Source organism: Lepisosteus oculatus, chromosome 14 (assembly GCF_040954835.1).
Source record: "Lepisosteus oculatus isolate fLepOcu1 chromosome 14, fLepOcu1.hap2, whole genome shotgun sequence".
Lineage (NCBI taxonomy): Eukaryota > Metazoa > Chordata > Actinopteri > Semionotiformes > Lepisosteidae > Lepisosteus > Lepisosteus oculatus.
The window spans coordinates 36,361,776-36,387,715 of NC_090709.1; the positions used below are offsets into that span (position 1 = coordinate 36,361,776).

The window sequence follows — 25,940 nt, forward strand, 5'->3', positions numbered from 1 at the left end:
CCCACCCACTGCTCGGCACGGCTCCCCCCCATCTCATGGAGATGCCAGTAAACCCTGGTGTGTCTGCAGCAGGGCTGTCCAGTCCTGGTCCTGGAGGGGTCAGACAGTGTGTCCAGTCCTGGTCCTGGAGGGGTCAGTCAGTCTGTCCAGTCCTGGTCCTGGAGGGGTCAGTCAGTGTGTGTCTGCAGCAGGGCTGTCCAGTCCTGGTCCTGGAGGGGTCAGTGTGTGTGTGTCTGCAGCAGGGTTGTCCAGTCCTGGTCCTGGAGGGGTCAGACAGTGTGTCCAGTCCTGGTCCTGGAGGGGTCAGTCAGTGTGTGTGTCTGCAGCAGGGCTATCCAGTCCTGGTCCTGGAGGGGTCAGTCAGTGTCCCCAGTCCTGGTCCTGGAGGGGTCAGTCAGTGTGTCCAGTTCTGGTCCTGGAGGGGTCAGTCAGTGTGTCCAGTCCTGGTCCTGGAGGGGTCAGTCTGCCCCCTCTCAAACTGGTGGAGCAAAAGTTTCTAACACCTTCTGTGCTCCCCTGTCCCCTCCGACACCCCGCCAGCTCCCAGATCATTCCCCTGCCTCCAGCAGCCACCTTCCGGACTGGGCTGGGCGGACGACCGCAGAACCGGCGCTCGGGGGGAGCCGGGCCGCATCACGACTGCGGGCGCCACGATCACAGCCAGTTTCACATCGATCGCCGTTCCGGGGCGACCTGTTTGTTCTGTAGTGTGAACAGTGACACGCACGCGCACGACATGAGATTATTAAAACAGACAGACGTGAGAACCTCCGCGCACACACGCCGAGCGAGCAGCAGAGTCATTTCTCCTCCCCGCCGTTAGTGACGCAGGTCCGCTTGTCCACGAGCCGCTGAGGTCCGATCACGTGGCCCTCGCGTCTCTCCTGCACACCGGGGCGCAGAGACGAGGAGCCGGTACCCCAAACTGTTCTCCTGGTCTAACAGGACTGGACAGTGTACTGACCAGGGCCAGTCACAGTGAATGGATCACATGGAGATGCTGACCAGGGCCAGTCACAGTGAATGGATCAGGAGCGATCGATCACATGGCGATCCTGACCAGGGCCAGTCACAGTGAATTGAACGCCACCAGGGGGCGCACAAGAGGCTCAGCCCTCAGAGCCGCCGCCCTCTGAGCCCACAGAGGACATCCTGCCCCACGAGAGTCCGCAGGCCGGAGCCGCTCCTGCTGCACCATGTTCATGGCGTCCTCCAGCAGGAAGCGGTGGATTGCTGGGAAGGACGGCCGCTCCCTGGACTCCCGGCTCCAGCAGCTCAGCATCAGCTCGTACAGGCCCTGCGGACACACCTCCGGCCGGGACAGGTACACCTGGGGACAGGAGAGAGCAGAGAGACGGGTGAGCCTACAGGACAGGAGACAGGAGAGAGACGGGTGAGCCTGCAGGACAGGAGACAGGAGAGAGACGGGTGAGCCTGCAGGACAGGAGAGAGAGAGGGACAGGTCAGCCTGCAGGACAGGAGACAGGAGAGAGACGGGTGAGTCTGCAGGACAGTAGAGAGCAGAGAGAGAGACGGGTGAGTCTGCAGGACAGGAGACAGGAGAGAGAGAGAGACGGGTGAGTCTGCAGGACAGGAGACAGGAGAGAGACAGGTACACCTGGACAGAGAGAGAGCAGAGAGATGGGTGAGCCTGCAGGACGGGAGCCGGGGGATGAGAGGGAGGGAGAGAGACGGGTCAGTTTGTAAGACGGGTACACCTGGAACTAGAGAGAGACAGGTCAGCATGCAGGACATGAGAGAGAGACAGGTACAGGTACTCCTGGCCAGGTGTGGCTGTTACCTGCTTGCCCTGGTCTCTGAAGAACTCTCCAGCGTTCTCGATCACCAGCTCATCTGTCATGGAGGCGTAGGGCTGCTCCTTACACAGCCTCAGCATCTCCCAGAGGGTCACCCCAAACGCCCACACATCGCTGGCCGTGGTGAACTTCCCCTGGGGACACAGACACATGGGGTCACCCCCAACACCCCTACACAGAGACACACAGGGTCGCCCCCACACACAGACAGACACATGGGGTCACCCCCAACACCCCCACACAGTCGCCGGCGTACAGGTTGCGGCTCATGCCGAAGTTGGCGATCTTGATGGCGCCGCCCTCCCCCACCAGGCAGTTCTGGGTCGCCAGGTCCCGGTGCACAAAGTTCAGGGAGGCCAGGAACTTCATCCCGGAGGAGATCTGGCAGGCCATGGAGATCAGAGAGGTGTAGCTGGAGAGAGAGACACATCTCATATTAACACTGAGAGAGAGAGAGTGGGGTTCATACAGACACACTGACTGGACACTCCAGTACATGAACACTGAACTGAGAGAGAGGGGTTCATACAGACACACTGACTGGACACTCCAGTACATGAACACTGCACTGAGAGAGAGAGGGGTTCATACAGACACACTGACTGGACACTCCAGTATATGAACACTGCACTGAGAGAGAGGGGTTCATACAGACACACTGACTGGACAGACCTGACGGTGGACTCCCCATGGCTGGCGGTGGAGATCTGATCTCGCACACATGTAGACTCGCACTCTCGCACATATGTAGACTCACACACAGACTCAGTCACACGCATACTCTCGCACACGTAGACACGCACACTCTCGCACATGTAGACTCGCACAGACTCGTAGTCACACTCAGACTCACTCCCGGGCACGTAGACTCGCGCGCGCACACAGACTCGCAGTCACACTCGGACACTCGCACTCAGACTCGCAGTCACACTCAGACACTCGCACACATGTAGACTCGCACTCAGACTAGCAGTCACACTCGGACACTCGCACACATGGACACTCGCACTCAGACTCGCAGTCACACTCGGACACTCGCACACATGTAGACTCGCAGACACTCAGACACTCGCACACATGTAAACTCGCAGACACTCAGAGACAGACTCAGGCGCACACGTACACTCTCACAAGTAGACTTGCACACAGACTCGCAGTCACGTAGACTCGGGCACAGACTCGCAGTCACACTCAGACACTCGCACACGTACACTCGCAGTCACACTCAGACACTCTCGCACACGTACACTCGGACACGCAGACTCGCAGTCACACTCAGACACTCTCGCACACGCACACTCGCAGTCACACTCAGACACTCTCGCACACGTACACTCGCAGACACTCAGACACTCGCACACGCACACTCGGGCACAGACTCGCAGTCACACTCAGACACTCTCGCACACGTACACTCGCCCGCAGACTCGCAGTCACACTCAGACACTCGCACACGTACACTCGCACGCAGACTCGCAGTCACACTCAGACACTCTCGCACACGTACACTCGCAGACACTCAGACACTCGCACACGCACACTCGGGCACAGACTCGCAGTCACACTCAGACTCTCTCGCACACGTACACTCGCCCGCAGACTCGCAGTCACACTCAGACACTCGCACACGTACACTCGCACGCAGACTCGCAGTCACACTCAGACACTCTCGCACACGTACACTCGCCCGCAGACTCACAGTCACACTCAGACACTTGCACACGTACACTCGCACGCAGACTCGCATGCACACTCAGACACTCTCGCAGACGTACACTCGCCCGCAGACTCGCAGTCACACTCAGACACTCGCACACGTACATTCGCACGCAGACTCGCAGTCACACTCAGACACTCTCGCACACGTACACTCGCACGCAGACTCGCAGTCACACCCAGACACTCTCGCACACGTACACTCGCACGCAGACTCGCAGTCACACTCAGACACTCTCGCACACGTACACTCGCAGTCACACTCAGACACTCTCGCACACGTACACTCGCAGTCACACTCAGAAACTCGCACACGTACACTCGCAGTCACACTCAGACACTCTCGCACACATACACTCGCAGTCACACTCAGACACTCGCACACGTACACTCGGCCACAGACTCGCAGTCACACTCAGACACTCTCGCACACGTACACTCAGGCACAGACTCGCAGTCACACTCGCACACGTACACTCGGGCACAGACTCGCAGTCACACTCAGACACTCGCACACGTACACTAGGGCACAGACTCGCAGTTACACTCAGACATTCTCGCACACGTACACTCAGGCACAGACTCGCAGTCACACTCAAGGCACTCGCACACGTACACTCGCACGCAGACTCGCAGTCACACTCAGACACTCGCACACGTACACTCGCACACGTACACTCGCAGTCACACTCAGACACTCGCACACGTACACTCGCCCGCAGACTCACAGTCATACTCAGACACTCTCGCACACGTACACTCGCCCGCAGACTCACAGTCACACTCAGACACTCGCACACGTACACTCGCAGTCACACTCAGACACTCTCGCACACGTACATTCGCACGCAGACTCGCAGTCACACTCAGACACTCTCGCACACGTACACTCGCCCGCAGACTCACAGTCACACTCAGACACTCGCACACGTACACTCGCAGTCACACTCAGACACTCTCGCACACATACACTCGCAGTCACACTCAGACACTCGCACACGTACACTCGCAGTCACACTCAGACACTCTCGCACACGTACACTCGCAGTCACACTCAGACACTCGCACACGCAGACTCGCCCGCAGACTCACAGTTCCACTCAGACACTCGCACACGTACACTCAGGCACAGACTCGCAGTCACACTCAAGACACTCGCACACGAACACTCGGGCACAGACTCGCAGTCACACTCAGACACTCTCGCACACGTACACTCGCAGTCACACTCAGACACTCTCGCACACGTACACTCGCAGTCACACTCAGACACTCGCACACGTACATTCGCACGCAGACTCGCAGTCACACTCGGACACTCGCACACGTACACCCGGGCACAGACTCGCAGTCACACTCAGACACTCTCGCACACGTACACTCGCAGTCACACACAGACACTCTCGCACACGTACACTCGCAGTCACACTCAGACACTTGCACACGTACACTCGCAGTCACACTCAGACACTCTCGCACACGTACACTCGCAGTCATACTCAGACACTCGCACACGTACAATCAGGCACAGACTCGCAGTCACACTCAGACACTCTCGCACACGTACACTCAGGCACAGACTCGCAGTCACACTCAGACACTCTCGCACACGTACACTCGCAGTCACACTCAGACACTCTCGCACACGTACACTCGCAGTCACACTCATACTCTCGCACACGCACACTCGCAGTCATACTCAGACACTCGCACACGTACAATCAGGCACAGACTCGCAGTCACACTCAGACACTCTCGCACACGTACACTCAGGCACAGACTCGCAGTCACACTCAGACACTCTCGCACACGTACACTCGCAGTCACACTCAGACACTCTCGCACACGTACACTCGCAGTCACACTCAGATACTCTCGCACACGCACACTCGGGCACAAACTCGCAGTCACACTCAGACACTCTCGCATACGTACACTCAGGCACAGACTCGCAGTCACACTCAAGACACTCGCACACGTACACTCGGGCACAGACTCGCAGTCACACTCAGACACTCTCGCACACGTACACTCGCAGTCACACTCAGACACTCTCGCACACGTACACTCGCAGTCACACTCAGACACTTGCACACGTACACTCGCAGTCACACTCAGACACTCTCGCACACGTACACTCGCAGTCATACTCAGACACTCGCACACGTACAATCAGGCACAGACTCGCAGTCACACTCAGACACTCTCGCACACGTACACTCAGGCACAGACTCGCAGTCACACTCAGACACTCTCGCACACGTACACTCGCAGTCACACTCAGACACTCTCGCACACGTACACTCGCAGTCACACTCAGACACTCTCGCACACGCACACTCGGGCACAGACTCGCAGTCACACTCAGACACTCTCGCATACGTACACTCAGGCACAGACTCGCAGTCACACTCAAGACACTCGCACACGTACACTCGGGCACAGACTCGCAGTCACACTCAGACACTCTCGCACACGTACACTCGCAGTCACACTCAGACACTCTCGCACACGTACACTCGCAGTCACACTCAGATACTCTCGCACACGCACACTCGCAGACGTAGACTCGCAGACACTCAGAGATAGACTCAGGCGCACAAGAAGACTTGGGCACAGACTCGCAGTCACACTCAGACAATCGCACACGTGCAGTCACACTCAGATACTCTCGCACACGTACACTCGCAGTCACACTCAGACACTCTCGCACACGTACACTCGCAGTCACACTCAGACACTCGCACACGCAGACTCGCCCGCAGACTCACAGTCACACTCAGACACTCGCACACGTACACTTGCCCGCAGACTCGCAGTCACACTCAGACACTCTCGCACACGTACACTCGCACACGCAGTTTCGCAGTCACACTCAGACACTCTCGCACACGCAGACTCGCAGTCACACTCAGACACTCTCGCACATGTACACTCGCAGTCACACTCAGACACTCTCGCACACATACACTCGCAGTCACACTCAGACACTCGCACACGTACACTCGGGCACAGACTCGCAGTCACACTCAGACACTCGCACACGTACACTCGCAGTCACACTCAGACACTCGCACACGTACATTCGCACGCAGACTCGCAGTCACACTCGGACACTCGCACACGTACACTCGCCCGCAGAGTCGCAGTCACACCCAGACACTCTCGCACACGTACACTCGCACGCAGACTTGCAGTCACACCCAGACACTCTCGCACACGTACACTCACACGCAGACTCGCAGTCACACTCAGACACTCTCGCACACGTACACTCGCAGTCACACTCAGACACTCTCGCACACATACACTCGCAGTCACACTCAGACACTCGCACACGTACACTCGGCCACAGACTCGCAGTCACACTCAGACACTCTCGCACACGTACACTCAGGCACAGACTCGCAGTCACACTCAAGACACTCGCACACGTACACTCGGGCACAGACTCGCAGTCACACTCAGACACTCTCGCATACGTACACTCGCAGTCACACTCAGACACTCTCGCACACGTACACTCACAGTCACACTCAGACACTCGCACACGTACACTTGCCCGCAGACTCACAGTCACACTCAGACACTCGCACACGTACACTCGCCCGCAGACTCACAGTCACACTCAGACACTCGCACACGTACACTCGCCCGCAGACTCACAGTCACACTCAGACACTCTCGCACACGTACACTCGCGCGCAGACTCGCAGTCACACTCAGACACTCTCGCACACGTACACTCGCATGCAGACTCGCAGTCACACTCAGACTCTCTCGCACACGTACACTCGCCCGCAGACTCGCAGTCACACTCAGACACTCTCGCACACGTACACTCGCAGTCACACTCAGACACTCGCACACGTACACTAGGGCACAGACTCGCAGTCACACTCAGACATTCTCGCACACGTACACTCAGGCACAGACTCGCAGTCACACTCAAGGCACTCGCACACGTACACTCGCACGCAGACTCGCAGTCACACTCAGACACTCGCACACGTACACTCGCACACGTACACTCGCAGTCACACTCAGACACTCGCACACGTACACTCGCCCGCAGACTCACAGTCACACTCAGACACTCTCGCACACGTACACTCGCACGCAGACTCGCAGTCACACTCAGACACTCGCACACGTACACTCGCACACGTACACTCGCAGTCACACTCAGACACTCGCACACGTACACTCGCCCGCAGACTCACAGTCACACTCAGACACTCTCGCACACGTACACTCGCCCGCAGACTCACAGTCACACTCAGACACTCGCACACGTACACTCGCAGTCACACTCAGACACTCTCGCACACGTACATTCGCACGCAGACTCGCAGTCACACTCAGACACTCTCGCACACGTACACTCGCCCGCAGACTCACAGTCACACTCAGACACTCGCACACGTACACTCGCAGTCACACTCAGACACTCTCGCACACATACACTCGCAGTCACACTCAGACACTCGCACACGTACACTCGCAGTCACACTCAGACACTCTCGCACACGTACACTCGCAGTCACACTCAGACACTCGCACACGCAGACTCGCCCGCAGACTCACAGTTCCACTCAGACACTCGCACACGTACACTCAGGCACAGACTCGCAGTCACACTCAAGACACTCGCACACGAACACTCGGGCACAGACTCGCAGTCACACTCAGACACTCTCGCACACGTACACTCGCAGTCACACTCAGACACTCTCGCACACGTACACTCGCAGTCACACTCAGACACTCGCACACGTACATTCGCACGCAGACTCGCAGTCACACTCGGACACTCGCACACGTACACTCGCCCGCAGAGTCGCAGTCACACCCAGACACTCTCGCACACGTACACTCGCACGCAGACTTGCAGTCACACCCAGACACTCTCGCACACGTACACTCGCACGCAGACTCGCAGTCACACTCAGACACTCTCGCACACGTACACTCGCACGCAGACTCGCAGTCACACTCAGACACTCTCGCACACGTACACTCAGGCACAGACTCGCAGTCACACTCAAGACACTCGCACACGTACACTCGGGCAAAGACTCGCAGTCACACTCAGACACTCTCGCACACGTACACTCGCAGTCACACTCAGACACTCTCGCACACGTACACTCGCAGTCACACTCAGACACTTGCACACGTACACTCGCAGTCACACTCAGACACTCTCGCACACGTACACTCGCAGTCATACTCAGACACTCGCACACGTACAATCAGGCACAGACTCGCAGTCACACTCAGACACTCTCGCACACGTACACTCAGGCACAGACTCGCAGTCACACTCAGACACTCTCGCACACGTACACTCGCAGTCACACTCAGACACTCTCGCACACATACACTCGCAGTCACACTCAGACACTCGCACACGTACACTCGCAGTCACACTCAGACACTCTCGCACACGTACACTCGCAGTCACACTCAGACACTCGCACACGCAGACTCGCCCGCAGACTCACAGTTCCACTCAGACACTCGCACACGTACACTCAGGCACAGACTCGCAGTCACACTCAAGACACTCGCACACGAACACTCGGGCACAGACTCGCAGTCACACTCAGACACTCTCGCACACGTACACTCGCAGTCACACTCAGACACTCTCGCACACGTACACTCGCAGTCACACTCAGACACTCGCACACGTACACTCGCAGTCACTCTCAGACACTCTCGCCCACATACACTCGCAGTCACACTCAAGACACTCGCACACGTACACTCGGGCACAGACTCGCAGTCACACTCAGACACTCTCGCACACGTACACTCGCACGCAGACTTGCAGTCACACCCAGACACTCTCGCACACGTACACTCGCACGCAGACTCGCAGTCACACTCAGACACTCTCGCACACGTACACTCGCAGTCACTCTCAGACACTCTCGCCCACATACACTCGCAGTCACACTCAGACACTCGCACACGTACACTCGGGCACAGACTCGCAGTCATACTCAGACACTCGCACACGTACACTCGCAGTCACACTCAGACACTCGCACACGTACATTCGCACGCAGACTCGCAGTCACACTCGGACACTCGCACACGTACACTCGCCCGCAGAGTCGCAGTCACACCCAGACACTCTCGCACACGTACACTCGCACGCAGACTTGCAGTCACACCCAGACACTCTCGCACACGTACACTCACACGCAGACTCGCAGTCACACTCAGACACTCTCGCACACGTACACTCGCAGTCACACTCAGACACTCTCGCACACATACACTCGCAGTCACACTCAGACACTCGCACACGTACACTCGGCCACAGACTCGCAGTCACACTCAGACACTCTCGCACACGTACACTCAGGCACAGACTCGCAGTCACACTCAGACACTCTCGCAAACGTACACTCGCAGTCACACTCAGACACTCTCGCACACATACACTCGCAGTCACACTCAGACACTCGCACACGTACACTCGGCCACAGACTCGCAGTCACACTCAGACACTCTCGCACACGTACACTCAGGCACAGACTCGCAGTCACACTCAAGACACTCGCACACGTACACTCGGGCACAGACTCGCAGTCACACTCAGACACTCTCGCATACGTACACTCGCAGTCACACTCAGACACTCTCACACACGTACACTCGCAGTCACACTGAGACACTCGCACACGTACACTCGGGCACAGACTCGCAGTCACACTCAGACACTCGCACACGTACACTCGCCCGCAGACTCACAGTCACACTCAGACACTCTCGCACACGTACACTCGCGCGCAGACTCGCAGTCACACTCAGACACTCTCGCACACGTACACTCGCCCGCAGACTCAGACACTGTCGCACACGTACACTCGCAGACACTCAGACACTCGCACACGCACACTCGGGCACAGACGCGCAGTCACACTCAGACACTCTCGCACACGTACACTCGCACGCAGACTCGCAGTCACACTCAGACTCTCTCGCACACGTACACTCGCCCGCAGACTCGCAGTCACACTCAGACACTCGCACACGTACACTCGCACGCAGACTCACAGTCACACTCAGACACTTGCACACGTACACTCGCGCGCAGACTCGCAGTCACACTCAGACACTATCGCACACGTACACTCGCCCGCAGACTCAGACACTCTTGCACACGCAGACTCGCAGTCACACTCAGACACTCGCACTCAGACACTCGCACACGTACACACTCAGTCACACTCAGACACACTCGCACACGCAGACTCGCAGTCACTCAGACACTCTCGCACACGCAGACTCGCAGTCACACTCGGACAATCGCACACATGTAGACTCGCAGTCACACTCGCACAGATGTAGACTTGCAGACACTCAGAGATAGACTCAGGCGCACATGTACACTCGCACAAGTAGACTCAGGCATAGACTCGCAGTCATGTAGACTCGGGCACAGACTCGCAGTCACAATCAAGACACTCGCACACATACACTCGCACACGTACACTCGCAGTCACACTCAGACACTCGCACACGTACACTCAGGCACAGACTCGCAGTCACACTCAGACACTCTCGCACACGTTCACTCAGGCACAGACTCGCAGTCACACTCAGACACTCGCACACGTACACTCAGGCACAGACTCGCAGTCACACTCAGACACTCTCGCACACGTACACTCGCAGTCACACTCAGACACTCTCGCACACGCACACTCGCAGTCACACAGACACTCTCGCACACGTACACTCGCAGACACTCTCGCACACGCACATTCGCAGTCACACTCGCAGACGTAGACTCGCAGACACTCAGAGATAGACTCAGGCGCATAAGCAGACTTGGGCACAGACTCGCAGTCACACTCAGACAATCGCACACGTGCAGTCACACTCAGACACTCTTGCACACGTACACTCGCAGTCACACTCAGACACTCGCACACGCAGACTCGCCCGCAGACTCACAGTCACACTCAGACACTCGCACAAGTACACTCGCACACGCAGACTCGCAGTCACACTCAGACACTCTCGCACACGCACACTCGCAGTCACACTCAGACACTCTCGCACACATGCACTCGCAGTCACTCAGACACTCGCACACGCAGACTCGCCCGCAGACTCGCAGTCACACTCAGACACTCTCGCACACGTACACTCGCCCGCAGACTCACAGTCACTCTCAGACACTCTCGCACACGTACACTCGCCCGCAGACTCGCAGTCACACTCAGACACTCGCAGACGTACATTCGCACGCAGACTCGCAGTCACACTCAGACACTCTCGCAAACGTACACTCGCACGCAGACTCGCAGTCACACCCAGACACTCTCGCACACGTACACTCGCACGCAGACTCGCAGTCACACTCAGACACTCTCGCACACGTACACTCGCAGTCACACTCAGACACTCTCGCACACGTACACTCGCACGCAGACTCGCAGTCACACCCAGACACTCTCGCACACGTACACTCGCACGCAGACTCGCAGTCACACTCAGACACTCTCGCACACGTACACTCGCCCGCAGACTCAGACACTCTTGCACACGCAGACTGGCAGTCACACTCAGACACTCGCACTCAGACACTCGCACACGTACACTCGCAGTCACACTCAGACACACTCGCACACGCAGACTCGCAGTCACTCAGACACTCTCGCACACACAGACTCGCAGTCACACTCGGACAATCGCACACATGTAGACTCGCAGTCACACTCGCACACATGTAGACTAGCAGACACTCAGAGATAGACTCAGGCGCACATGTACACTCGCACAAGTAGACTCGGGCACAGACTCGCAGTCATGTAGACTCGGGCACAGACTCGCAGTCATGTAGACTCGGGCACAGACTCGCAGTCACACTCAAGACACTCGCACACGTACACTCGCACACGTACACTCGCAGTCACACTCAGACACTCGCACACGTACACTCGCAGTCACACCCAAGACACTCGCACACGTACACTCGCACACGTACACTCGCAGTCACACTCAGACACTCGCACACGCACACTCGCAGTCACACTCGCACACATAGACTCGCAGACACTCAGAGATAGACTCAGGCGCTCAAGTAGACTTGGGCACAGACTCGCACTCACACTCAGACACTCTCGCACACGTACACTCGCAGTCACACTCAGACACTCTCGCACACGTACACTCGCACGCAGACTCGCAGTCACACTCAGACACTCTCGCACACGTACACTCAGGCACAGACTCGCAGTCACACTCAAGACACTCGCACACGTACACTCGGGCAAAGACTCGCAGTCACACTCAGACACTCTCGCACACGTACACTCGCAGTCACACTCAGACACTCTCGCACACGTACACTCGCAGTCACACTCAGACACTTGCACACGTACACTCGCAGTCACACTCAGACACTCTCGCACACGTACACTCGCAGTCATACTCAGACACTCGCACACGTACAATCAGGCACAGACTCGCAGTCACACTCAGACACTCTCGCACACGTACACTCGCAGTCACACTCAGACACTCTCGCACACATACACTCGCAGTCACACTCAAGACACTCGCACACGAACACTCGGGCACAGACTCGCAGTCACACTCAGACACTCTCGCACACGTACACTCGCAGTCACACTCAGACACTCTCGCACACGTACACTCGCAGTCACACTCAGACACTCGCACACGTACACTCGCAGTCACTCTCAGACACTCTCGCCCACATACACTCGCAGTCACACTCAAGACACTCGCACACGTACACTCGGGCACAGACTCGCAGTCACACTCAGACACTCTCGCACACGTACACTCGCACGCAGACTTGCAGTCACACCCAGACACTCTCGCACACGTACACTCGCACGCAGACTCGCAGTCACACTCAGACACTCTCGCACACGTACACTCGCAGTCACTCTCAGACACTCTCGCCCACATACACTCGCAGTCACACTCAGACACTCGCACACGTACACTCGGGCACAGACTCGCAGTCATACTCAGACACTCGCACACGTACACTCGCAGTCACACTCAGACACTCGCACACGTACATTCGCACGCAGACTCGCAGTCACACTCGGACACTCGCACACGTACACTCGCCCGCAGAGTCGCAGTCACACCCAGACACTCTCGCACACGTACACTCGCACGCAGACTTGCAGTCACACCCAGACACTCTCGCACACGTACACTCACACGCAGACTCGCAGTCACACTCAGACACTCTCGCACACGTACACTCGCAGTCACACTCAGACACTCTCGCACACATACACTCGCAGTCACACTCAGACACTCGCACACGTACACTCGGCCACAGACTCGCAGTCACACTCAGACACTCTCGCACACGTACACTCAGGCACAGACTCGCAGTCACACTCAGACACTCTCGCACACGTACACTCGCAGTCACACTCAGACACTCTCGCACACATACACTCGCAGTCACACTCAGACACTCGCACACGTACACTCGGCCACAGACTCGCAGTCACACTCAGACACTCTCGCACACGTACACTCAGGCACAGACTCGCAGTCACACTCAAGACACTCGCACACGTACACTCGGGCACAGACTCGCAGTCACACTCAGACACTCTCGCATACGTACACTCGCAGTCACACTCAGACACTCTCACACACGTACACTCGCAGTCACACTGAGACACTCGCACACGTACACTCGGGCACAGACTCGCAGTCACACTCAGACACTCGCACACGTACACTCGCCCGCAGACTCACAGTCACACTCAGACACTCTCGCACACGTACACTCGCGCGCAGACTCGCAGTCACACTCGGACACTCTCGCACACGTACACTCGCCCGCAGACTCAGACACTGTCGCACACGTACACTCGCAGACACTCAGACACTCGCACACGCACACTCGGGCACAGACGCGCAGTCACACTCAGACACTCTCGCACACGTACACTCGCACGCAGACTCGCAGTCACACTCAGACTCTCTCGCACACGTACACTCGCCCGCAGACTCGCAGTCACACTCAGACACTCGCACACGTACACTCGCACGCAGACTCACAGTCACACTCAGACACTTGCACACGTACACTCGCGCGCAGACTCGCAGTCACACTCAGACACTATCGCACACGTACACTCGCCCGCAGACTCAGACACTCTTGCACACGCAGACTCGCAGTCACACTCAGACACTCGCACTCAGACACTCGCACACGTACACACTCAGTCACACTCAGACACACTCGCACACGCAGACTCGCAGTCACTCAGACACTCTCGCACACGCAGACTCGCAGTCACACTCGGACAATCGCACACATGTAGACTCGCAGTCACACTCGCACAGATGTAGACTTGCAGACACTCAGAGATAGACTCAGGCGCACATGTACACTCGCACAAGTAGACTCAGGCATAGACTCGCAGTCATGTAGACTCGGGCACAGACTCGCAGTCACAATCAAGACACTCGCACACATACACTCGCACACGTACACTCGCAGTCACACTCAGACACTCGCACACGTACACTCAGGCACAGACTCGCAGTCACACTCAGACACTCTCGCACACGTTCACTCAGGCACAGACTCGCAGTCACACTCAGACACTCGCACACGTACACTCAGGCACAGACTCGCAGTCACACTCAGACACTCTCGCACACGTACACTCGCAGTCACACTCAGACACTCTCGCACACGCACACTCGCAGTCACACAGACACTCTCGCACACGTACACTCGCAGACACTCTCGCACACGCACATTCGCAGTCACACTCGCAGACGTAGACTCGCAGACACTCAGAGATAGACTCAGGCGCATAAGCAGACTTGGGCACAGACTCGCAGTCACACTCAGACAATCGCACACGTGCAGTCACACTCAGACACTCTTGCACACGTACACTCGCAGTCACACTCAGACACTCGCACACGCAGACTCGCCCGCAGACTCACAGTCACACTCAGACACTCGCACAAGTACACTCGCACACGCAGACTCGCAGTCACACTCAGACACTCTCGCACACGCACACTCGCAGTCACACTCAGACACTCTCGCACACATGCACTCGCAGTCACTCAGACACTCGCACACGCAGACTCGCCCGCAGACTCGCAGTCACACTCAGACACTCGCACACGTACACTCGCACGCAGACTCGCAGTCACACTCAGACACTCTCGCACACGTACACTCGCCCGCAGACTCACAGTCACTCTCAGACACTCTCGCACACGTACACTCGCCCGCAGACTCGCAGTCACACTCAGACACTCGCAGACGTACATTCGCACGCAGACTCGCAGTCACACTCAGACACTCTCGCAAACGTACACTCGCACGCAGACTCGCAGTCACACCCAGACACTCTCGCACACGTACACTCGCACGCAGACTCGCAGTCACACTCAGACACTCTCGCACACGTACACTCGCAGTCACACTCAGACACTCTCGCACACGTACACTCGCACGCAGACTCGCAGTCACACCCAGACACTCTCGCACACGTACACTCGCACGCAGACTCGCAGTCACACTCAGACACTCTCGCACACGTACACTCGCCCGCAGACTCAGACACTCTTGCACACGCAGACTGGCAGTCACACTCAGACACTCGCACTCAGACACTCGCACACGTACACTCGCAGTCACACTCAGACACACTCGCACACGCAGACTCGCAGTCACTCAGACACTCTCGCACACACAGACTCGCAGTCACACTCGGACAATCGCACACATGTAGACTCGCAGTCACACTCGCACACATGTAGACTAGCAGACACTCAGAGATAGACTCAGGCGCACATGTACACTCGCACAAGTAGACTCGGGCACAGACTCGCAGTCATGTAGACTCGGGCACAGACTCGCAGTCATGTAGACTCGGGCACAGACTCGCAGTCACACTCAAGACACTCGCACACGTACACTCGCACACGTACACTCGCAGTCACACTCAGACACTCGCACACGTACACTCGCAGTCACACTCAAGACACTCGCACACGTACACTCGCACACGTACACTCGCAGTCACACTCAGACACTCGCACACGCACACTCGCAGTCACACTCGCACACATAGACTCGCAGACACTCAGAGATAGACTCAGGCGCTCAAGTAGACTTGGGCACAGACTCGCACTCACACTCAGACACTCTCGCACACGTACACTCGCAGTCACACTCAGACACTCTCGCACACGTACATTCGCACGCAGACTCGCAGTCACACCCAGACACTCTCGCACACGTACACTCGCACGCAGACTCGCAGTCACACCCAGACACTCTCGCACACGTACACTCGCAGTCACACTCAGACACTCTCACACACGTACACTCGCAGTCACACTCAGACACTCTCGCACATGTACACTCGCAGTCACACTCAGACACTCTCGCACACGTACACTCGCAGTCACACTCAGACACTCGCACACGTACGCTCGGGCACAGACTCGCAGTCACACTCAGACACTCTCGCACACGTGCACTCAGGCACAGACTCGCAGTCACACTCAGACACTCGGACACACACAGACTCGGTCACACTCAGACACTCATGCACACGTACAGATGCAGCCATTCAAAATGGGTGAGGTATTTCGCGGCATACCCCGGTGGGCGTGTCGCGGTATCACGCAGTTCACGTGTGTCACGTGGCTAACTATCCGGCGTCGCCTTGTAAAACCGCCAGGGGGAGCTTAACCTCTCATGTACAGCATTTGAGCTTTTAATTTTGAACTGTGTATTACAGCATGTTAATCATCAGTCATTAAAATGTTGGTATATTTTATGAAAGCAAGATTGCTCAGTTGGACAAAAGTACACAACCTACCTTTATCAGAAATATTTATGCATCAAAGCCTTTACTGAAGATATTACTAATAGTATTAATAATGGATGACTTTGGACAAGCTGTATACTCAAAGTATAATTTCTTTAGCACATTTGTACAAGCATTTGGAATCTGTCCAAGCCATACTTTGTCAGACATAAAAACTTCCTTGCTTTTAACAGGGCGTTTCATAATTTCTAACTACGAAAATGATTTAAAATGCGACACCTATCACTCAACTAGAGCTTAAAATATCACAAGGATCCTCAAGAGCACAGCAAAGAGTGTATTAAAAGACACTTATATTTATCAACGCTTTCTTTTCCGTATACCAGATTTTATGGAACCACTTCAGAGGGGTGTCAGCCAGTCAGATTCCAGGAATCGGCACTTTAAAGGAAAAATACACACCGGTATTCCATTTCTCCCTAACGATTTTAAGCATCGAAGTATTTAACTAGCATGTGAAATAGCGTGTGAAAAAGTGGTAGTTTTAAGCTTTTCTGCTAATATAATATGGAATCGCGTATCTAAAGAATTCGTGTGCTGCGACAGGGCTGTGTAGGGCTGTTTCGCCTGCCTGTTCATGCGAGCTGTCTTGTAGCCTACTGGTCTAGGTGCGTGACTACCAACTGGCAGGTTGTGTGTTTGAATCCAGCTGGTGCTGGGCTTTTCATTTTTATTTATTTATTTTTTAATCGCGTAACATAAACATATTACCGTATGCAAACTGTACTGTATACAGTATGTATATGTATATTTAATGTCTTAACTGTGCCCGTTTAAGTATTGAATATTCATATCTAATTTTACCACTGAAGGGAAATCTTAGTAGCTGAGCATAAAAAGAATAGAAGCATACTGCAACGCGTGTGAAGGTCATAAACGATATTAATTTTGGAACATAAACATACAGTATATGGCTGGTCTCGGTACTTTAAAGAAAACATACACGAAACATGGTTTCATTATGACCAGAATCGGTCTTGAGATATTTTTAACTTGATTTACAGTATTTGAGAGGTATGTCTTAACACCGATACTACAGTGCTTAAGTACTGCTCACGTATATGTTTCTAGGTTTATATTATGCATTTCATACGGTCAAATTACTTTTGAGCAACTAATAAGAAGCGCGAAACGGTATGCATTTTAGTTTCGTTTTGTGCTGGGACCCCTGGATTGATTAGAGATATCAAGTACATACAAGTCATTTTTTAAATGTTGTAGTTCGTCTTGAAAAAATGTTACGAGTACATCATCTATCAACAATTACACAGGTTCTGTTTCCATATTGCGGATTTTGGTTACGTAATATTATTTTCTAGATTTCACGTTGTGAATATATGATTTGGGCAAACAGAGCCGCAAAGAAGTACATTATTGGTTGTTGTTTTTTTTTTTGCAGTTTTATCTAGAACAAGCGATGCTTAAACCTTTGTCTGATTCTTGTGAAACTATCCACACGACAGTTACAGTACCTAGGAGTTGACTTCAGTGATGTCACTGATGGGATGTTTCTAAAAATCCATCCTCTGTAAAACGTCTTCTCTAGTTGTCCTGCATATGTATTCGCTAATGAAGCTGTGTGTTCTGAGCCTGGATCTCTACATTTCTGTATGAACCAGCTTAGAGGGCTAAAGACAGCTTGTGTTTAAATTGAGTGTAAGGTAATTTATTCTTCTAAAGTCATGGTCAGCATTTATTATTGTACTGTGCTGTAAACTTGTTCTGTGCCTAGTCACATTATTTTATAGCGTTTTTATAGTGTTGTCAAATCTGGTGGCGCTGTGTGTTAGTTTCCTGACTCCCATGTCACATGGTCTGTGATTGAAACCTGTGAAACCGGTTTAATTCGTCACAGCCAGCACTCCGGCAGAGAGGGGGTTGTACTCGTAAAGTAGAAGCAGGCGAGATTTCCAGCGAAAGACACCTCCCCCTAATAATACACCCTCATACGATTCAAATTGTATTACAGCATTGTAATTACACATTGTAATTGTATTACACATTGTACACATGCTTAAAAGAGAAGAGAGAAAACGCAAGCCTTCTTCAGGTGTGAGGGTCTTCTGCTCAGAATGAAACGCTAAAATGTAATGTAGGCTCTGAATGGGTTCAATTATGATTTGGGCTTGATTAAGGTCGCTGCCTTTCATCTAAAACCCTACTTGAATCCTTCTAAACTAAAAACCAGTGTTAGTGAGTTCTAAATAAAGAGGTATCCAGGTAACAGTGAAACGGGCGGACAGTCTGGGGAGATCGCCCGTTTTCCATGTAAATAGTTCCCTGGTTCCGCACCCCTTGGTGTTTCTCTCGCTCTCTCTCGGGTCACCTGATCATTAGCTCGAAAGATTTGAGTGCTTTGTGTATATTCTAATGGTAGTGGGGGCAGGGTGTGTGGGAACAGGTTTGGTTGAAATTGCATTGGAGATCTATGTTCTTCACACCTGAAACATTTTCTCTGAAAGCATTTTCTTCGCAGTTTAACCGATCTTGTTACAGCATGTTACAGTTTACTATTATTAACCATATTAATTTTAAGTGCTTAATGTAAAATCTTGTAAAAATATATTTTCATTGTTCAAATATACATTAAGTCTGACTATCATATAATAAGTTAAATACAAAACTGAAGAAAAAATAGGGTTAAATATAATTCAAAATATTTTGCTAATAATGTTAACTGTTTATGAATAATAAAATGTATTAACTAAGGAGTAGGATGGCACAGTTGTTAGTATGTTTTTTGTTTTGTTTCTTTTTCATAAATACAACAGTAGTACCTGATGTCTCAGTGGCTTTCAAAATTAAATTATGCATGCAAACCTGTGAACTAGAAAGATAACTAAGATATCCATCCATTTATAATGGTGGCAATGTGGTTAGCATTGCTATCTTGCAGCACTGGGGTCCTAGGTTCAATTCCTGCCATCCTGTGTGTGTGGGGTTTACATGTTCTCTCTGGGTTACATGGTTTTTCTCCATATGTGTGATATGACTCCCTCTCGCACTCCAAAACATACTGGTAAGTTAATTGGTTTATGGGAAAACTGGCCCTGGTGTGTGTGTGTTTGTGTCTGTCTGTCCTGTGATGGACTGGCGCTATGTCCAGGGTGTATTCTGCCTTGTGTCCGTTGCTTACTGGGATAGGCTCCAAATCCTCTGTACTGGATAAAGAGATTAAAAATGGAAGTAAAGGCACTGTGTGGATGGAACTATACACAGTGTTAGAAACCCACTATGAAATGGCAGCATCTCACTGAGAATAAAATATTTTATAGTGCTGGCTTAAGGAAACAGCCTTTCCACCTCTCTTGCACATCAGTATCCATACCTAGTTATTTAAACAAATTGCCTCTAATTATAAACATCTTAATATGCTGGCTCTGTGGATCCGCATCAGCTATGTTTGCCCATTCCTTCAATTCATGTGCATCCAACACACAGTTCAATGCCAGAAACTACACATAATCTAAAATACAATCCTTATTTCAGTATCTATGTAAACATATAGTCTGTTAACTTCATCATCTTCATCAAAAGTATGCCTAACCCCATTAGGAAGTGTTCTTGTTATAAGTGTATTCCTCAGCTTTCCCCAAATTATCTTCCTCTTGCCAACATCTCTAGTCTTTTATCCTGCAATAACTCAGCCAACACTTAAATCTCCAAAAGCTGCTTGTGTTAATTTCTTTAAATCACAAATATCATGTGTAAATACTGGCCATGTAATACTCTGCATTGTGGAATAATAGTTTATTTTAAAGGGAACTAGAGAAACTAAGAACTAGAGAAATCAAGAAAGGCTTTTTTTCTAGAATTAATAAATGCACATCCTGTTCACTGGGGAAATTAAATCCACACTGAGCAATCTTCAATATGTTCAGAATATGACAGCAAGAATCCTATCAGGGATGCATTACACCTGTTTTCAAGTCCTTGCACTGGTTACCTATCAGATTTCGAGTCAACTTCAAAATCCTTATCCTCCTTATATACTGTCCTACAACTGTTATTATTGATCACCGAATTATTGTACTTGACATGACTTCATTCAGCCTTTCCTGAACGTCTATGACAGGCAGAGAGAGTGCTGTTTCTGGTGCGATCTTTTGCAGCTGACATTTCACTGTTTTAAACGAACAAGAAATTAGATTGCTCATACAGTAAATCACTTATTCTATATAAACACAGCGTAATTGCCCTCCGAAAATCCTCTTTTTCTTGTTCGTTTTAGAGACCTTGATCGAAACTGATTTTAGATGTCAGAAAGGATTTATTTTCTCTGTATTTCCTACATTGCTTTGTCGAGATTTTAACTTTATATCTAGGCTCAGATTTCAACTATAAATCGTACAGTAATTAATAGCAGTAAATACTGATGTTTTGCGCCCTCCTACCACAAAAATATATGTTTAAAAAAATGTCATGTTCCCATAAAAAAGTCATGCCTTGGAGTATAGACCCCCAAAGGAATGCCATAGACTCAAACTGCAAAATAAACACATACAGAAAGAAAGTATTTGTATTGTAATTGCAAATCCTGGTACTGTATGAGTGATTGGTATGACTTTCCTCATTACAAATCTCTTATTAGAATTTAAATTTCTCTGTAACTCCAGGTCAGAACAGAGAAAATGTAACTGCCTTAAGGAGTTTACGATTATGAAAAATAGAAGGATAAGCATGATACGTATGTCTTCTGTCATTTTCTAAGTCATGTTACTGAGCACCAAATCTTATTGAGAATATGAATCCATTTAAGGTTTATACCATTAAAGTAACGGTTTATTACATGCTGAAAATGATTGTACCAGACTTTTTTGAGGCCTGTTTAATTGTGTCTGAAGTCTGATGTTGTAAATTTTATTGTTAAAAAGATCCATGAAAATGTCACTACTAAAGTTAGCTGGTACTGTTGGTATTGTAAGTGGCAAGTAGAGCTCATATTTTAGATTTTGTGTAGTTGCTAGCGTTGAACTGTGTGTTGGATGCACATGAATTGAAGGAATGGACAAACATAGCTGATGCGGATCCACAGAGCCAGCATATTAAGATGTTTATAATTAGAGGCAATTTGTTTAAATAACTAGGTATGGATACTGATGTGCAAGAGAGGTGGAAAGGCTGTTTCCTTAAGCCAGCACTATAAAATGTTTTATTCTCAGTGAGATGCTGCCATTTCATAGTGGGTTTCTAACACTGTGTATAGTTCCATCCACAGTGCCTTTACTTCCATCCATTTCTAATCTCTTTATCCAGTACAGAGGATTTGGAGCCTATCCCAGTAAGCGACGGACACAAGGCAGAATACACCCTGGACATAGCGCCAGTCCATCACAGGACAGACAGACACAAACACACACACACCAGGGCCAGTTTAAATCTAACCTCAGAACCTTTCTTTTCAGAAGACTTAGTGTCTGTATCTGCTTCATTTTCTAATTTTGGTAGCACCTCTAACTGCTTGTCTTTCTTATATGCATTTACTTTGTAATCTGTGGTCCTTTTATCTGTTTTTACATCTACTGTATTGCTTTGAGTTGCCACCTTTAATGGTGATATATCAAATAAAGTTTTTTATTATTGTTATAGGGAAACATGATCAGATTTTCCCTGGTTCAGAAAAAATGATCTAAAGTATACTAGTTTGTCACTCTTCTCATTCCCTTTGCTAAATGATTTTTCATACTAATCTGATCAATCTAACTGCCAGTTTTCTGTGCTTTCTCTATCCTGCTAGATTTGCAATTATTCTGAAAATTTTCATCTTGAAATAACTCATTTCTAAATACCTTTTTCACTGTTAACATCTTGCAGCAACTCTGCGACAAAATATACACTCTGACAGTTCATCCTGCTACCAACATTAAATAAAACAAATCTTAAGATTTCTATATTTATGTCTTTATTTAGTGGTTTCATTAGTGACAAAGGCTAAACTTTCTTGGAAAAATGTCTTTTAAGTGTTGCGGAAAAAACTGACTTGCTTTAACAAAATATGTTTACAAATCCTTTCACCTGGCATTTTCGTAGTTAGAAATTATGGAACGCTCTGTAAAAAGCAAGGGAGTTTTTATGTCCGTTGCAGTTCTTTTGCAACATGAATATAATTATATCGTTATTAATTTCTTGAGATACGCGATTCCATATTATATTCCCTTTTAATCAAATTCTAAAAGTATGCTTGTTGACTCCGGTATCGCGTTAGTTTAAGACTTCGATGGTTAAAATGTTTAGGGAGAAATGGAATACTGGTGTGTATTTTTTTCTTTAAAGTACCGAGACCAGCTATATACTGTATGTTTATGTTCCAAAATTAAACGTGTCTGTACCGCTCACTTTGAATGGCTGCATCTGTACACAACCATCAGACACACAGCCTGTAGACACAATGAGCAGACACACACAGCCCGCAGACACACAAGAGCACACACAGTAGGAACAACGTAGTCTCACATACAACCTGAAGGCGCTCAAGAATACACAACCCTCAGACACACACAGCCCACAGACACAACCTTCAGACACACACAGCCCACAGACACAATGAGCAGACACACACAGCCCACAGACAGGAGAGAGAAACAGACAGGAGATCGAGGAGCTGAGAGAGAGCTGAAGACACTGAGACAGGAGCAGGAGAGAGAGAGGAGGAGCTCAGGCTGTGTTATCGGAGTGACAGAGAGACACAGAGACACTGCCGCAGGTCAGTCACTGATCCACACAGTCTTTCCCAGCGGGAGAGGAAGACCGGATACTTCCTGGACACAGAGTGAGGACTCTCCACTGAAACACTGATCTCTTCCTCGTAAGAGATCCGACTCACTGAAAACCAGCCCTTAGTGCCCCATGTGAAGAAAACTAATTTTAAATAATGTTCTATTTTGATCATGTTTGTATTTTGGTATTCTTTGTGTATATATATATAAATGTCATGAATACTTTTGGATATAATTCTGACATTGTATATGTGTGTGTAACAGAATATATGTATGTAGCGGCAATGCTTGTTAATAAGACAGAATTAAGTGTTCTGAGCTTTCCCAAATGAGGCCTCATCTCTCTGTTCATCTCTGTGGTGCAGCCACAGAGGAGCTATTCATGCAGGCTGATTCAAAGATGTTTTCTTTTGATAAGGGACAGCTCCCAAAGGGGGATGCACTTAGCTAAGCCTGGCTATCATGATCAGTGGTCATCCATTGGCGCCTATCTGTCTAGGGAGTGCCAGATGGACATCTGGACCGCATTCCTAGGTGTCAGGAGTAAGTGACTCATATCTCACCTTGATCAACCAATCAGGGACTGGTAGGGCCGAGAAACCCACGTGGGACTCTGATGCCAATGGAACTTTCAGCCAATGAACGAGCTGAAGTTCCTCCAGGTAAAAACAGGCAACACAGAGAGCCTGAGAGATTCTGTGGACAATTCTAAAGGGAGAATCTCAAAGGAGAATTCCAGGGCAGGACGGCCCAGGAGCAGAAGGCTCCCAAGGGCAGGACATTCTCGCAGAGCGCCTCCTGACCATCCTGAGACTCAGCCCGGACAACCACGGAACGGCCAGTGTGTCCGAGTGCCAGAACTTTCCTTTGTTCTAAGAGTCTAGAGTGGAGGTTGCCAGAGAGTAACCAGCAGCAGGCCTCGTGAAGAGGTCGGAACTGTGGACAGCTGAATCACTATTCAGAACTAGCGCTTCATCAGGAACGAACCGGTCTTCTTCCTGACTTGCTGGGATCCACAGTCATCTTTTCTCCTGTGCACAAACTGTGCTAGTTAAAGCCAACACTAACTAGCCGGTCAGTGAGCATCAGCAGCGCACCGTCGCAAGCCGCACAGCACAGCCTGGCACCGAGCCAGAGAGCCTGCAGGAGATCTGAATCCCCAGAGATTGGATGAGTATTCAACTTCAATGCATTACAGCTCGAGAATTCAATTGGTATCCCAACCAGTTGATATCAATTTAATTCCTAAGAGTTATGTACTTGTTTTGAGTATCTAATGTAGAAGTTATAACCAAGTTCATTTACGAAACGGTCTAAATGAATGATATACTGAACGTATGTCCTCTTGATATGTGTAACACTTTGTAACTGATTGAATATATATCTTTTGTATTCTGATAACCCTCTCGATAAGATCTGTTAGGTTTATATGCATATTCTATGTATTAATAAATGTATCCTCGTGTATATAGTACCTGTGTGTGTGTGCGTTGTTTGAGTTATATCGCATGGTTGGATTCTAAGGCCATCAAAAGAATCATTTTGTGATTTACTGCTACAATTAATAATTGTCCCAGTAAATGCCCAAACCCTACAGAACTGGTGCCTTCAGAGAGCACACTACATGTGTATAATTGTAACAGTGGAACAGTGAGTTTGTATCCAGCTGTGGGTCTGGCGGTGTCACACCCGGTATAAGAGCACAGTGTTGCTGACCGGGACTCCGCGGTGGGAAAGTGGCCGGTTGTGGCCGAGATGGCGAGCAGCTGTTTCCGGCGTGCGCCAGGCAG

General features: G+C 51.1%; 1 protein-coding gene across 1 annotated transcript; it reads right to left on the reverse strand.

Annotated features, from left to right (window-relative positions):
- Window positions 1–800: 800 nt before the first annotated feature.
- LOC138242587 (epithelial discoidin domain-containing receptor 1-like) lies at window positions 801–2,087 on the reverse strand. Its single transcript, XM_069198126.1, has 4 exons — window positions 2,043–2,087; window positions 1,802–1,951; window positions 1,103–1,330; window positions 801–884 (listed from the first exon to the last, which is right to left on the reverse strand). The coding sequence occupies exons 1-4, from the start codon at window positions 2,085–2,087 to the stop codon at window positions 801–803; spliced, it is 507 nt and encodes a 168-aa protein (XP_069054227.1).
- Window positions 2,088–25,940: the final 23,853 nt, after the last annotated feature.